At 35.6% G+C, this 17,772-nt stretch overlaps 1 protein-coding gene across 1 annotated transcript in view; it reads left to right on the top strand.

Annotated features, from left to right (window-relative positions):
• LOC110448363 overlaps positions 1–17,772 on the top strand; it is a 33,818-nt gene that overhangs the window by 2,099 nt on the left and 13,947 nt on the right. Inside the window, exons 2-3 of the mRNA XM_021494552.1 lie at positions 43–345; positions 5,001–5,059. Of these exons, the coding sequence (XP_021350227.1) occupies positions 43–345; positions 5,001–5,059 (362 nt within the window). The remainder of the gene's footprint in view (positions 1–42; positions 346–5,000; positions 5,060–17,772) is intronic.

The raw sequence follows: 17,772 nt of genomic DNA, 5'->3' as shown, positions 1-17,772 counted from the left end.
GATGAGCGATAAAGCCCTATGAGCCTCACCTTTTCATTATAGATACTCCAACAATTCGTTTAAGTAGAGGACACTACCGATTTACTGAAGGAAACGTGGCCATTTTGAAATGTGTTGTGGTCGCCACAGCGGACACCGAATCTATCCAGTGGTTCAGAGTAAAGGATGGAGAATCTCACGCTATTATAATTGACAACGAAAAGTATTTTGGTGGGTCACTGAAATCTCCATCACTTGCTATCGCTGATGTAAAGAAATCTGACAGAGGAATATATTTCTGTAGGACAAGGAATAGAGCAGGTGAAGTGGAAAGTGAGATTGCGTTTGTCGAAATCAATTGCATTGGTGAGTTGAAATTTGCCTATTCCTTCCTAAATATATATGCAACAGTGATATGATAACATGTGAAAAAAATATACGATATCTGTGTTGGATTCATCAAGGAACATTATGTTATATTTGATCTTCAGATCTATTGTTTGTCAGTAAACTAAATATGACCATTGAAGTAAGTCCATCAGTGTAAATAATATGATGTCAAATTTGCCAAGCAATCCGCTCCTTTATCCTTTGTGGTCTTTGGCTTACGCTAGCCAAGGGGCTCAATATTTTTTAAATATTAGTTATATCCTATTATATCTCTTACCCGGTTTGAATTTCTACCTTGGCCCGTATACCAATTATAGTGTTTCGTTTCCTACAAACAGGCGTTTGTCAAGATCCAGTGTTATATGGGAATATACCGTTATTCTTTGACCAATAAATATTGATAAAATATATTTTCTCTTTAACATAATGTTACCGGGGTTCACAAAACAACCAGGATCCAGGTATTCTTTTTATATATTTATTCCTCATGTAAAGAACCCTGTTGACCAAACAAATACAACATATAAATCTTACATGCAACAGAACATACTTCACATACTTGCATACATAACATAGTAAAAGGGAAATAACTCTAGTGACAAATGCTATAATATAACATATACCTATTTTACCCTATCAACTGTACATATACAATGATACTTATTAATCTACTAATTTCTAAATCTGTAACTTGAAAATATATGTTCAATTATCTTTTCCAAAAGGTTATAATTCATTCTTGAAACAATTACATAAATATCATTACTATAAAACCTATACTTTTACTATTGCAAATTACTCATACACACTGTTAAAATTCCAGATACATTCTATAGATAAAAACATAGTAATATACACATTAAAACATTCTAGACCTATTGAACACTCACCCCACGGCTATGGTGTGGAGGTTTCCCTCAATTCCTCTCTATTAAGTCGGTTTGATATTCAACCAGGAGCTATACACTAAAATAATATAAATATCCCTAATAAATAATTTGATCCTTATGAATTTGATACCGATTCATAGAAAGCTGAATTAACAAAGACATATCTTTACATACTCAATTTCGCTTTGACCTTGAAATTGTTCAATGACAAAATGTCAATTACTTTTAGATAGAAAAAGATACAATTACATAACCACAATTGAATTACAAAGAAATGGTATATTCCCTACATTTCCTGTTATACTGGATGAACAAAAAGCTATTTAACAAATAGAGTAAAAACTTACCAGCTAAAGACTTGACAAGTTTTCCCCAAATTCAACATACAAAATATATGGTTCACCCCAGCTGGTCAGGAGCAGAGTGCCCAAGTTGGCCAAAGCCTCTACACAGTTAAACCGAGGCATCCGTCCTGACCAATCGTATGGCCCGTCCTTAGTCAGGTGTCATAACAACTTACTCACTCACTCACATGCACACACAGGTAAGTACATGTCACATACACAGGCAGATTCATTAAAGGTCCTTACACCATCTTTCACACCAGACAACATATGCAAATACAAAACATGTATAACAAAACCTAATACCTACAATATGTATATTAGTAATAATTAATTACAATACAAAATATATGCCATATTACAATAACATACAACCTCCGTCAAAATATCATTATCATATATCTCTGTAATTTACAACCTCAGTCAAAATGTCAGGATAATATTTCGCTGTAACATACAACCTCAGTCAAAATGTCAGGATAAAATATCTCTGTAACATACAACCTCAGTCAGTCAAAATGTCAGGATAAAATATCTCTGTAACATACAACCTTTTTCCTTCAAATGCACGTTGTGCACAGAGTCAATTCATTTATAAAGCTGATGTCAATAAGTCTTGTTTATTCTGTTTATACTCGTGATCAGGGCATTTGGGATGCTGTTACTCATGGTTTACAAGGTTAATACTTATTGTGTACCTCTTACTGTAGGCTTGTTTAGTAGTATACACTCGCAGATCTAATCAGCCGTCTAACCTGCTGTTTGCTTCATAGGTTCAGTGGCGGTTTCCTCCCTTCATTTCCACGTTATTCACCGAGTCAATTTTTACAGAGTATATCTACCTGCTGTCTTCATCACAGGTTTCTTTGAGCTAATATGGTTGGTAGCTAGCCCGACTTTCGTTCTTGAGTATATTATCACAAGTTCAGTGCCAGGTTGTTAAAAGCCACTAGCTCTACACACCATAATGGATGTTTTTATGTTCAGTGTCGGTGTCATCAGATCATTCTGTCAAACCTGCGGTAGCATCACTTGGGTCTATTTTACATTCCCATTCAGTAGACTCTACCTGATAGACCTGAAGTGGTTATAGTATTGGGAAGTAGTGAGTACAGTATTGCTAAGTAGTGTATACATTATTGTGTGGTAGTGCGTACAGTATTGTGTAGTAATGGTTACAGCATTGTGTAGTAGTGGTTACAGTATTGTGTAGTAGTGAGTACAGCATTGTGTTGTAATGGGTACAGTATTGTGTAGTAGGGAGTACAGTATTGTTTAGTAGTTGGTACAGTATTGGTAGTACTAGTGAGAACAGTATTGTGTAGTAGTGGGGACAGTATTTGTAGTACTAGTGGGTACAGGATTGGTAGTACTAGTGAGAACAGTATTGTGTAGTAGAGGGGACAGTATCATGTAGTAGGGGGTACCGTACTGTGTAGAAATGGTTTCAGTATTGGGTAGTAGTTTGTACATTATTGCGTTGTGGCTGGTATAGTATTGTGTAGTAGGGAGTACAGTATTGTTTAGTAGGGAGTGCAGTATTGTTTAGTAGTTGGTACAGTATTGTGTAGTATTGAGTAGAATAGTGTGTAGTAGTGGGAACAGTAGTGTGGAGTAGTTGGTACAGTATTGTGTAGGAATGGGTACAGTATTGGTAGGACTAGTGAGTACAGTATTGCTAAGTAGTGTATACATTATTGTGTGGTAGTGCGTACAGTATTGTGGAGTAATGGTTACAGCATTGTGTAGTAGTGGTTACAGTATTGTGTAGTAGAGGGGACAGTATCATGTAGTAGTGGGTACCGTACTGTGTAGAAATGGTTTCAGTAGTGGGTAGTAGTTTGTACATTATTGCGTAGTAGCTGGGATAGGATTGTGTAGTAGTGGGTAAAGTGTCATGTAGAAGTGGGTACCGTACTGTGTAGAAGTGGTTTCAGTATTGGGTAGGAGTTTGTACATTATTGCGTAGTAGCTGGGATAGTATTGGTTATAATATTAGATAATAGTTGGGATAGTATTGGTTATAATATTGGATAATAGTTGGTATAGTATTGGTTATAATATTAGACAGCATTGTGTTGTAATGGGTACAGTATTGGTAGGACTAGTGAGTACAGTATTGCTAAGTAGTGTATAGATTATTGTGTGGTAGTGCGTACAGTATTGTGTAGTAGAGGGGACAGTATCATGTAGTAGGGGGTACCGTACTGTGTAGAAATGGTTTCAGTAGTGGGTAGTAGTTTGTACATTATTGTGTAGTAGCTGGTATAGTATTGTGTAGTAGGGAGTACAGTATTGTTTAGTAGTGGGTACAGTATTGTGTAGTAGTGGGTACAGTATTGGTAGTACTAGTGAGTACAGTATTGTGTAGTAATGGGTACAGTATTGGTAGTACTAGTGAGTACAGTATTGTATTGTAGTCTGTATAGAATTGATTAAAATATTGTTTAGTAGTGGATAAAGTAAATTTTGGGTTGTAGTCGGTATGTTATTTGGTATAGTATTGTGTATATTTGTGGTTTTAGCATTGCGTAATACAGTATTGGTAGTATAAGTTACAATATTGTGTAAAAGTAGGTATTGAATTGGTTTAACTTTTGTGTAGTTAGTGGGTATGAAATTGGTCACAATATTGGGTAGTATTTATTATGATATTGGTTAAAATATTTGGTAACATTTGGTATAGTATTGGTTATAATGTTGGATAATAGTTGGTATAGTATTGGTTATAATATTAGATAATAGTTGGTATAGTAATGGTTATAATATTGAATAATAGTTGATATAGTATTGGTTATAATATTTGGTGGTAGTGGGTATAGTATTGGTTATAATATTTGGTGGTAATGGGTATAGTATTGGTTATAGAATTAGATAATAGTTGGTATATTATTGGTTACAATATTAGATAATAGTTGGTATAGTATTGGTTATAATATTAGATAATATTTGGTATAGTATTGGTTACAATATTAGATAATAGTTGGTATAGTATTGGTTACAATATACGATAATAGTGGGTATAGTATTGGTTATAATATTTGATAATAGTTGGTATAGTATTGGTATAATATTAGATAATATTTGATATAGTATTGGTTATAATATTTGGTGGTAGTGGTTATAGTATTGGTTATAATATTTGGTGGTAATGGGTATAGTATTGGTTATAATATTAGTTAGTAATAACGGGAAGTAATAGATACAGTACTAGGTAATATTTACGCTTGTCAGTCCACCTTTCATCTTAAAACATTTAATCGTATCACACATTAATGCTTCAAAGCTGATTCGGTTTGAAACGAAATTAATAGGTCATTCCATATACCAATGATTGTAAAGAAAAGCGTTTTTAAATCTATTACTGAAAAATCTTTCTTGTTTTTGTCCATTCCAGTAAAAGACGCTTCTCAGCTGTCACAGCCCAGCCAGACGAGACGGCCAAGCACTGTCACTGTAAGTTTATCACAAATTGCCGCTAGGTCATACTGAGCTTATGTTCTCTTTCATTTAGCTGTTGAGATATATATAAATTGTTGATGAAGATTTTATGATGTCGGGCGCGAAGATCCCACTGAGATTCTTGTGTTAAAGAAATGAGCACGTTTTGTATATATGGATATTTCCACCTTCTGAGCACCGCAACATTATATATCTACGCCAAATTATCCATTTTGACAGGGGTTGTTATGTTAACACCTTGAAGACCCCACATCTCCTTGAACCTCAATATTCATTAATGTCAAATTGTACTGGCATTAAGTTGGGTTCGAATGTTTTGATAATCGTTTCCCCCCTCCGGCTATTCCCTCAGGTCCTGCATTTATTAAAGGTAAAATATTGCCTTGGTATTGTGCCATGATGTGTCGATTATGGTCAAATTCAAACATACATTTGGTTGGTACAGCGTTTTAATGGATAAACTAACCAAATAAACCAACTTCGCTGACGGGCACCTCTGCAAGCCTCAAGCCTCATACCACCTCACAACTGGGTCATTATTTCTGGCTTGCTAAAGGTAGCTCAGTGAAATTTTAGTGGTATATGTAGCTCAGTGAAATTTTAGTGGTATATGTAGGATAACAAGGCGACGTATCATGCACCATTATTTGGTCCCTACGTCCAAGGTCAAGGTCGCGTCGACTATATATGCCATTATCGGGTCTGTACGTTCAAGGTCAAAGTCTCATTTAGTTCAAAGGTCAGATTATTTGTTGAAGTCTTACTTGTATATCTCGAAAGGTAAGTAGTAGATGTAGAATGGACAAATGGTGTATTACATACCACTTTGGAGTTCGTTCGCTTTACACAGTTAAGTTAATCCAGAGATACAATGATGCTAGGCATAAAATTTGCATATCAAGATACGTAACGCATAACCTTTATTCCAGGTACAGTGACCTTTTTGGGGAGCATAATCCATCAGATCTTCTATTTTTTCTTGGCTGTTATATGTCACGTATCCAACTATTGTCTGATGCATTTTTGACAGTTGTCAAAAGATCTCATCATTTTCCTTCCTTCTTCACACTTTATTCATCATCTCTTTCCTCACTTCTGTTGCTGCTGCTACTGAAGTGGGGAAAATTGAGGTGGCAATGATGCGGCAGCCGCTAGACAGTTACAGCAGCAGGTACTAACCACTTTAAACAAGTTGATTCCTGAAGTCGTTTGATATCGTTTGCAGTGAAATACGTTCATACCTAGTAGAAATAAGACTGAAATAAGCACTCGGCAGATATCGGCAAAGTCAAAAAGAAAATTGCGAGTGTTGCATACTTACTGTGCATGCCGCTAAGGTATGCAGGGTGTATAAATCGAGAAAGCTACATGTAGAACGAAGCAAAAGAATCTGTAAAGGTTACCTTCAAACTTACCGGAATTATATTGGATATGATGACGTCCAAATGTTTTCAAAACAATTATTTTTGTTGTTTATAAACATCATCGACGTGAGAATGCGGTTCTAAGCTACATTACAACTTTTTATCGAAGTTTAAAATCTTTTTGAAAGTTATTTTATAATATTCATAATATATTATTCACGGTGTAGGGTATTTTATATGAGCACAAAAACCAGATTGAATGATGCAGTTTAGTAATCAAGTTAAAAGACAAATGTAAACTGTTGTCACTGGTGAAACTGTTGTAAATCTTGTTATTATCTAAAATGAGACATTTAGAGACATTTTTTTCACAACGTCTATTTTCAATAGTATGAGTTTATGATTTTATTATTTGTAATACACAAGGCTGTGCGTGTGCAGGAAATCCTGTGATGTAACGTGGTATAAAGTGAATAAAGGGTTTGTCGGAATCCGGAACTGGTGCACCGTTCGGTTCCGTTACTTGTTTAGTACACCCTTAGTGATGACGTTGCAGTTTATGCATAGAGCACATGATGCGTTAACAAGCCAGAGCAATGGCGGTTGATTATTTTCCCTCCTACCTTTTCCAGCATCTTCGCTAACCAAGGGTTACGATCCGGTACGATCTACATACTCTTCACACTAGGAGTAGGAAGACCAAATTATAACCCTTGGTTAGCGAAGATGCCCTCCCAGTAGCATTATTAGTCCCTACCGGAGAAACCGGGGGGACTACAGGTTTCCACCCATAGGTCGGTGGAATAGGTCCGTTTCAGGGTGATCTGGGGAAAAAATACTATGTTATCAAACTCTTATGATTTCAACTCATCAATGTCTCTAGTATGATAGAAAAAATCACACCATTTTGCGCCAAAAATGAAGAACGAGAATATATCGGTTAGATGAAAGAAAATTCAGATTTTTGATATTTTCATTCATATAACAGTGCTGCAAATATGTTTATTTATTACACATTACTCTATATTCTACTTTGACAAAATTAATTCGCTCTGGTATTGACATCATTTTTCGAAATCCAAGATGGCTGACCATATCCAGATAAAAAAAAACATGGTACGAGCCCACTTCGGCCTTGCACAGGTATATTATGATAATATAATATATTGTAATAATATAATACATGATAATAATAAACTAACACTAATATTGCATTATAATGTGTTATCTGATAGTGTGAAAACAATAGTTGGGTACACACAGAGGATACAGTTATTAGCAGCAAGCATGCAATCTCCATGAACAGGATGGTTAAATAATACTTCTCCAGAGTTGCTCTTAAGCCCTGTATGCACTTTTCAAAACGCATTTAATTTAACTGAAGATGTATATTGTGTATTAAAAGCACATATAAACCTGTTGTAATTATTATGTAACATTGCAGATAGTGTGCAGTATAACCATAATCTGGATTTATGGAAAAAAGTGGAATTTCATTGAGAAGCAGCGGTTTTGCAGCGAGAATTGTCCAGGTTTTTTGTTTTTTTGTTATTAATGATTAAATATTACATGTACTACTTTTGTTGACAATATTTGTAACAATATTATAAAACGTCACGATAAGCCCATGTTTGTAAAAGTATGCTTTGCTGTGTCAGGACTATGTACTCTGTACACAGGATTGGAACGGTTTCGCCAGGATTGTGATTTCCCTCATGTGCCTGGTGATCTGCATGATGGATGTTGTGTGATTTGCCGTGATGCTTTGGGGGATGACAAACAAAAGGTTCACAAGAAAGGACTTGTATATGACAAAGACGAGTTATATAAGAAACACTTTTTTAGCGAAACCGTTCCATTCCTGTGTACATAATACAGAGTCCTGACACAGCGAAACATACTTTTACAAAAATGGGCTTATCGTGACGTTTTATAATATTGTTACAAATATTGTCAACAAAAGTAGTACATGTAATATTTAATCAGTAATAACAAAACAAAACAAAAACCTGGTCAATTCTTGCTGCAAAACCGCTGCGTCTCAATGAAATTCCACTTTTTTCCATAAATCCGGATTGTAAACAAATTATGGTTATACTGCATACTATCTGAAATGTTACATAATAATTACAACAGGTTTATATGTGCTTTTAATACACAATATACATCTTCAGTTAAATTAAATTATGTATTGCCATGCGTTTTGAAAAGTGCATACAGGGCTTAGGAGCTACTCTGGAGAAAGTATTATTTAACCATCCTGTTCATGGAGATTGCATGCTTGCTGCTAATAACTGTATCCTCTATATTTACCCAACTTTTGTTTTCACACTATCAGATAACACGTTATATATGCAATATTAGTGTTAGTTTATTATTATCATATATTATATTATTACAATATATTATATTGTCATTATATACCTGTACCAGACCGAAGTAGGCTCGTACCATGTTTTTGTTTTTTGTTTTATCCGGATATGGTCAGCCATCTTGGATTTTGAATATGATGCCAATACCAGAGCGAATTAATTTTGTCAAAGTAGGATATAGAGTTATGTGTAATAAATAAACATATTTGCAGCACTGTTATATGAAATATCAAAAATCTGAATTTTCTTTCATCTAACCGATATATTCTTGTTCTTCATGTTTGGCGAAAAAGGGTGAAAAACAGGCCAATTTAAAAACTCTAAATTTTTTCTCCCGTAGGTAATCTTTCAGGACTTTTTCTTTCATACTACAGACATTGATGAATTGAAATCAGAAGAGTTTGATAACATAGTAATTTGTTCCCCAGGTTCGACCTATTCCACCCAGGTTCGACCCATCAGTCCGTCTGTGTACGTATGTACGTACGTAACACCAATGTTTGTCAGCCCTCTAGCGGCTTCATTCCTTTAGGGATTTTAATCACACTTTACACATATACAAAGGACCACAATATATCAGAGTTCGACTTTCAGGGTTGTCGGGTCAAGGTCAATGTTACTATTTATAGAAAATCCTTGTCAGCGCTATAGCGGCTTCATTCACTAAGGGATTTGGATCAAACTTCACACAATTACAAAGGCACATAATATCTCTAACCAGATTGAGTTTCAATGTTGTTGGGTCAAGGTCAAGGTCACCGTTACTATTTTTAGAAAATCGTTGTCGGCGTTCTAGCGGCTTCATTCCTTGAGGGATTTGGATCAAACTTCACACAATTACAAAAGAACATAATATCTCGGACAGTTTCGAGTTTCAGGGTTTTCTGGTCAATGTCAAGGTCAGGTTCACCTTTACTATTTTTAGAACATCCATGTCAGTGCTCTAGCGGCTTCATTCCTTGAGGGATTTGGATCAAACTTCACACAATTACAAAGGACCAACATATTTTTGACAAGTTCGAATTTCAGGGTTGTTGGGTCAAGGTCACTTACTATTTTAAGAAAAAAATCTTGTCAGCACTCTATCGGCTTTATTCCATCAGGGATTTTGATAACACTTCACACAATTACAAAGGAAAATAATATCTAGGACAAGTTCGAGTTTAAGGGTTGTCGGGTCAAGGTCAAGGTCACCGTTACTATTTTTTAGAAAATCCATTGTCAGCGCTCTAGTGGCTTCATTCCTTGAAGGATTTTGATCGCAATTCACACAATTACAAAGGAACATAATATCTCGGACACGTTTGAGTTTCAGGGTTGTAGAGTTGAGGTCAAGGCCACCGTTACTATTAATACAAAATCCTGGACAAGTTGAAGCCAGTGTTGGACTTGTGATCGATATATGATAATATTGTATCTGGAATGTTGACAAAGTCTACCCATGGTAGTTCATTTTCAGAAACAGTTGTGATTCTAGGTGATTTATTTTTAAAAAGAGAATGCTAAACTCACAGTGAGTTTTCGTCTGTTTTTCGGCCGTGATTAGGACCCCAATTGGTACACCATATCACGGCTATGGATTTTTGTTTTATTTCTACTAGTCGATGTGCCGATTGCAACAAAATATATTGCTATTTTAAATACCATACTGAACTACATAACAATTGTATATTTACATTTTCATATTATCGGGTTTTAAGGACCAGAAACCAACATTTAAACATGTTTATAATTAACCCCTTCAAAATCTTCCAAAATTTCTTCGACATACGTCGTTTTTACTGGTTTTCTGAATGGTTTACTTTGAAGTCATTGTGTACTCTTAAAAGGTTCCTGAAAACAAAACTACCCATTCATGCCAGATCTCACGGCGTGATGCAATATCTCACGGATTTTCACCTCCGATAAAGTCTCACGGCTTGGGACATTTATTTACGGAAAGTCAAACCCTCACGTTTTTTAATGATCGATCGGTGAACCATTTTCATATTGTTGTTTACTCGAAGTCTTACGAGATTCCACAATGTTTTCAGCAATAAGTCACGAGAGCTCTCGAGTAGCGGTCATGTGATTGGTCATGTGATCGAAGAGCTATTCTGATAACTTCCGGAAAATTAAGCTGGTTGAAATGGCCGGGTTGAAATTGTGAGTTGATTTCGGTGTCTTTTACAATGAGTTATATATTTGAACAATTAAAATAGAACTAGGTACTAATCTGGGAAGCGTACCCGTTATGGTAGTGTGATGTTATGTCTCTAATGTTGTATTACATGTATCATTTATTTTGAACCAGTTGTTCCTATGCAAAGGGATTTTTCTGGGTTATGTCCCCTTGACCTTGCTGTGTTCATTGCAATCAACTGTTTAGCCCAACAGAGTGCACATGGTTATTTGTTGTGTATGATAGATAGACAAAAAGCCACTTTTCAGACAAACACAAAAATATTTTTAACAAATATTCTTAATACATGATTACCAAACCGGCACAACGACCGGATTTCGACTAAATTTGGTCCGTATGGACGAAAAGATTCAACTAATTGATTTGGATCATCCTTGAGCCAATTAAAATTCTAAGAAACGAATAATCATGTTAATATAAACAATAGAAAAGCTAAATGATGCTCTATCTGTATGCCAAATTTCATCATTTTTTAACAACAACAAAACCCCATCAAAGCCGGAAAAATGATTAAATAGGATTTAATAGGATATTAGTGGACGCATGCATTGCCGCCTCTATTTCTACATCAATATAATTTAAAATATATTGTGGTAAACCCGTAGGTAAACATTAAATAAGTCTATATATATATGTAAGACGCTGTATGATAGTACTTCAACTCAAGATCTTTCCAGATTTCGTCCAAGTTTTTCTCAAAGCCAAAGAAGTTACGAGATGAAATTAACATCTTGTGGGAGACTATTCCAGATACTTATTATTTTTTGAGTAAAATCGTGTTTTCTTTTATTTAAATGAAAATGTTATTTGAGGGTGTTTTTACTCGTCCACGAGTTTTCCCTTGTGCAGGGGTGAGGACAAAATCAGGAATACACTCAGGCGTGTAGAGATTTTTGTTGAATTTTTGGATATCTCCCTCAATACATCATGGATTTTTATTCGGAGACTAGTCTATCAAAGATAATTTTATACTCGTTACAATTATATAAGTTATGTTTACCATTATTAGCTCACCTGCCCGATTTTGACCTACTTTCAAGGTCACAGGGGTCAAATATGTCAAACACTTCAAACGACTTCTTCTGAAGAACTGAAAGGTATAGAATCTTTATATGTGGCTGGTAGCTTTCTCGGATAAAGCCCAACTTCGTTTGAGAATGAAAATGAACTTGACCTACTTTCAAGATCACAGTGGTCAAATATATGAAACGCTTCAAACGACTTCTCCTGAAGAACTGATAGGTATGGAATCTTTGTGTATAATCCGTACAAGAACGCCGTGGTTAGACCTTGACGTCACCATTGTCCTGTTATTATGGTATCATGTGATTTGTCATTACTTCATTAAAAGACAGTCTACTGGGGGAGAATTTGATTGGTCAACGATCATATGTTCTGACTCTTCATAAAGAAGATGATGAGTCATCGTAAAAAGTATATTTATAAAGACACCAATATATCAGGTGGTTTTAAGAAAAATGTACCGTGAGTTGTTTTGTTGAATTTCTTGTCAAATGATTGTGCAGTATCTATCGCAATACTTTTAGCCCGACAGAGTATGTTTACACTCTGATACATTTCAAACATTATGAAGAAAGATACGTAGGTTTTACCTTTGTACCAATATACTTGTTTCTAGCCTCTGTCTATTCTATATAGTCATGTACTGTAATACACCTCTTGTATTCTGGATTCCTCTTATTGCCTAACAATAGAAAGGCAACATAATTAGGTGTATGATATGAGCTATTCAACTATTAAAAAGGCCTTATCATTAAAAGCATGTTTTCATGAACATTTTATCGTTTTCGCGGGTGATTTTCCGAAAAAATGCCAAATGTCTTCTTAGGTATTCTTATACATGTTCAGGGTATCGTCCTGAAAACTCCCTGATTTTACTATATCTCGTGTTTTCCACCAATAATAATTTAAGCTTTCTACATAAAAACAAACATATATGTTATACTTGTCTTTTCACGAATAATAAAAGTTAACGTTAATGCTACAAACGCTCCTACTCTTGCATATTTCTAGCCCAGTATCCCCCGTACTGACAGTAATACTGAACGCCTACTTACCACTACACGTATCCCAAATGTACCCAAACCAGGCGGATGCAGGAATTAAGTTTTGTCGATGATAATTTTAAAAATGGAAACACCGTAGAAAGAAACAACTTAAGTGTTTATCTGGTATGCAAGGAATTGAAACAGAGGTTCTATTCTATTTACTGTCAGTTATGAACGATCTTCAAGTGATTAACTAACTTTTGCCGATTGACGTTATTAAACACTCGTTCAAGATGATCTCACTGAATGTATCAGTCCAAATGACCGTAAACATCCATTTAACCGTGTACCACCATACATACTAGCTTGTATGTTTATTCTACGCCTACCTACTAGTACAAATGGCCCTACACATATATACTGAAAGGATAAGAAGCGCATGGTAACAAAATATGCAACAATTATTTTAACAGTTTGACATAAAGTTATGAAAACCGAACAAACGAGTATTTTGGTCACTGTGCACTCAAACTGGTGTCTAAAGTTACTAAACCCTCCAAGGTACCGTGCCACCTAGTGAAAGTGTTAAAATGAAGCAAAACAAAAACAAAACAAAAAAACAAAAACAAAAACGTGCAGAATAATTATGACAAGTTTGTCAACATATCTGTTCATACCACTTGATACTCCTTAAGGTATACACATCGCTTCCGCTATTTACTGTCAAGTTGAATGTCTTGCAATCATGGCACAGCTGATGGAAAAACTAGAGGGGTCAGGCTATTGCATTATTAAGGTAAGGTCAAAGGCAACACAATGTTGCTTTGCAGTTCGGTGTGAATGTTTCAATCATAGAATGTCTTGTCCGTCGTCTGTGAGACAACAGAAAGGTGTCTGACTGATCGCGATCGGGACGTCTGCGCGTAACGACGCGACATCAAGACAGGGATATTTGTCTTGCCCGCCCGTGAAATTGCCACGTTACTGCCTCTGAAACCGCTATTAATACGGTAAGCAATCATTCAACACATTCACCCAAAACCTGTAAGGAACCGATTGCGCGTGGTTGGTCTGCGAGATCGTCGTCCTTCCGTTGGTCTGCCTCTCACTCGTGTTCGTCGGGCGCGTCGTATCGCTTGGTTGGCGGCACATGTTCCCAGATGATTTCCGATGAGGCAATGGAGACGTGTCTTTTTCAAAGATGAGTCTTGGTTTACTCTTTTTTTTTGTCCTGACGGTCGACGTCGTGTATACCGACGTCATAGGGAACGGTTTGCCGACACTTGCCTATTTGAGAGGGATAGGTTTCGGGGAGGTTCGATTATGGTCTTGGGAGGGATTTCTTAAGTCACCATTGATTATGGCAGCCGGAAATTTAACAGCTGTAAGATATAGGGATGATTCCTCTGCCCGGTTGCAGTTCCATTTTTGCAACAGCATCACCCAAGTTTCCAGCATGACAATATCCGGCGGTGTAGCCAGAGTTTGTCAAGACCATAAAACCATAATATTACCCAACTCGGCTGGCAGCCGTATTGTCCAAATTTGTCAGCAATCGAACATTGCTGGGACTAATTGGACAGGAGGATAAGGGGGGCGTCGGAATGCCCCCGCTACTCTCGACGAACCAATTAAGGGCTGCCTTATTAGAAGAGTGGTCAATACCCCCGTTAGAAAGGCACTGATTGACTCCAAGATATTCAGCGCTGTGACAGATGCGCTAGGGGGCATACGAGAGATACCGAGTCGGGCGAATTCATGTTGCAATATTGGGGAGGGGGAGGGGGTTCTGTCAAATGTTCTTCAATTACTCATGAATAATCGGTCATAATCTAATGAAGTTCTGGTGATTGTTTATTTAAGACGCCCTTTTTATACTTAATATAAAACATTGTATTTACAGTAACATTCACATACATAACATTATATTACCTCAAATGTTAACCCTGCGTTTCCCTATTCTTTCATTATATGTAAATATATGTTCAAGTTCATTTAACCCAAAGACCTGTATGGAATTATTAGCATAATTAACTGTACACATATACAAAAGAACGAATGACTATAAACAAATATAAAGTTTATCATGTACTACCGTAATACACTCACATTGTACTTTGATGGTTGCTGTACGCCTACCTACTTGTGCCAAATATCCGATACAAACATTTATTAGTCCTTTACATCCAGTACAAACACACGTATGCATTACTGTACACCTATCTATCAGTGGAGAATCATAAACAAACATTAAATCCTGCACCGCCCTAAAAAATGGTGAAGGCATACCGAAAATCTGTGAACATATCCATACATATATATACACAATATTTGGCCTACTTCTAAACCAATATTTTACTACGACCCTAACATTGACAAAGTTATCTGAGATGTTATGAATGTTTTCTTCGGTCCCTTGAATAGAGAATTCCATTGTGTTGAGGAAACCGACTTATTCGCTTGTGCTAGCGTGAAATAGGGTTTTATAAAGACACAATTAGGTCACATCCTTTCAACGTACATGTTATTGTATGTACCTTGGATCGTTTTGGGTTCTGGTGTTATTTGATTAACTTGTAATTCTATAAGTTCTATGAGAATTTAGTTGATGAGCAAAAAAGAACAATGGAAGACCCATTGCGCACCAGCGCACATTCTAAACATTTCTCGTGACATTATGAACTATTAAGCTCCTTTAGGCTTTTAAACTGATTTGAAGCGATTTTTCAAACGGTGGTTGAATGTTATTGTTCAGTTTTCTTATCGACATTTGGTGCATGGACCAGAGATATATCAACTTCGCAGAATGTGAGGCTATTTTTTCAAGAATATTTCATTACGTTTTGGTTTTAATAATACTACCGGGAAACGTCGTTGTCTGTATCATGTATAATTGTAATACTATTCTGACCTATTTGAAGATATTCATTAGCCAATACTGGTCACGTTTACTAAACCATAACGCCCAATGTTGTTGTTTTTCTTTGAAGAGCTTACTTCAATAAAAATGTTGCATGACATACACAAATATAAACATTATAAAGGTAAACTAATGAATAGGATTTACATAGTGTGTAATATGAATTAAAAACTGTATGAAAACAATATAAATGTATTGTATCTATATGTGTTTTTTTGAATCCAACGTTTTTCTTTCTTTACAGAAACACTCATCATGTGTAAACACATAATGTGTACGATAGCGATTCTATAAATAAGGCAGTCAACTACTTATTCGATTATGGCTGTTTCTCTCTGATAATAATCAGAGAAAATTAATACAAAAAACACAAGTGTAAAGTAGTATCAGGTACAAAACTCACTGTAAGTTGTGGTTTGCGTTCAGTCTTTACACAATAGCTTAATTTTCATTAGGTATGTGTAACGGTGACAAAGCATCTGTTCTTGTCCCGTGTTTAATGTCACATACGTATTTCACACGGGTGAAATATATAAAACATAGTTTTTGTGCAATTATATAACAATAAATCTAACAAGAAAAATCATATGTTGTTAGGCATTTTGCATCGACTAAATGTATGAATAGGTGCTTGCGTGCATGCTTGCTTACTTCATACGTCTAGCAAGTGTTCTCAAAGTCAATTCCACGAAGATCAACAAAAGCCATACGCAAAAATATAACATTACAAATATTTCTGTACACAAAAATAAAGGAGATTATATTTAAGACAAAACAATATGTTCAAGATTGTATTGAAATTCTTAAGGTTTTAAACATTCAGCATTTAGTAGAATTAGCGAGAGCACAATTTGTTTCAATAATGCATTTCCGTAATCGATCGGCATGTTTCACTAAAATAGCATTTAAGTAATAATGCAAACCCTGATACTATTTAATAATATAACAAAGATGTGTTGAACTTTTCATTTTAATATTTACTTGTATGTAAAATAGCACCAATTTAGGCAGTCGACTGCTCTACTTTTTCTTTGTATATTATAATTCCTATGGCGGAAATGTCGATATTGTGGTGTTTAATTCTACAATAATGTAAGGTGAATTGAAGGTAACGCTGGTCTTTCCAAACCCCGGGGGTAACCACAGAGTGTTTTTGAATCAATTTGTTTTTGCGTTTCTCCCATGTGCCTATTGTTATCGTTTTATAGTTGTAATTTGTTCTTGTGCTACTCAGTTCTATATTGACAATATGTAAACAGAAACACCACATTTGACACAATGTAAAAGATATTTTTAGCTTGGCTTTACAATAATATTTATCGTATTATATTTGTTGTTGCTTGGCTTTACAATATAAACAAGAGGCCCATGGGCCTTAACGGTCACCTGATATATTTATACAGAGAGTTGATTTTGTTTTTAACATGAACTGAAATATTATTCAAAGTGACAAAAAACAATTAAACCACCTTATTCAATATCTAGCATACAGATTTCAGACTAAAAAGGGTTTGAAACTAGCACCTCTGATTCTAAACAAGGAAAATGAAGAAATTTTAGCACACTGACTCCTTTGAGCCCCACCCTACAGCCCTTGGGGGTAGGGCTGGCTCAAAATGTTCAAAGTATTTAACTGTCAATTCAAGGTTATAATTCCAATAAAGTTATTAACATGTAATATTCAAAGTATCATTTGCCATTATAAACCATAATAAATTTTGCCCCCCCCCCTCCTTCCCCAGGGGATAAACGTGAGACCCTAGGGTCATAAACCCTAAGACCTTTCACCATCTATGAAGAGTATTTGATTCTACCATATCTGGGTCTTGAGAAGAAGATTTTTGAAATTTCAGTCAATTC

The sequence above is a fragment of the Mizuhopecten yessoensis genome, unplaced genomic scaffold (genome assembly GCF_002113885.1).
Source record: "Mizuhopecten yessoensis strain PY_sf001 unplaced genomic scaffold, ASM211388v2 scaffold4025, whole genome shotgun sequence".
In the NCBI taxonomy this organism is placed as follows: Eukaryota; Metazoa; Mollusca; class Bivalvia; order Pectinida; family Pectinidae; genus Mizuhopecten; species Mizuhopecten yessoensis.
This window is presented reverse-complemented; position numbering and strand designations above follow the sequence as displayed.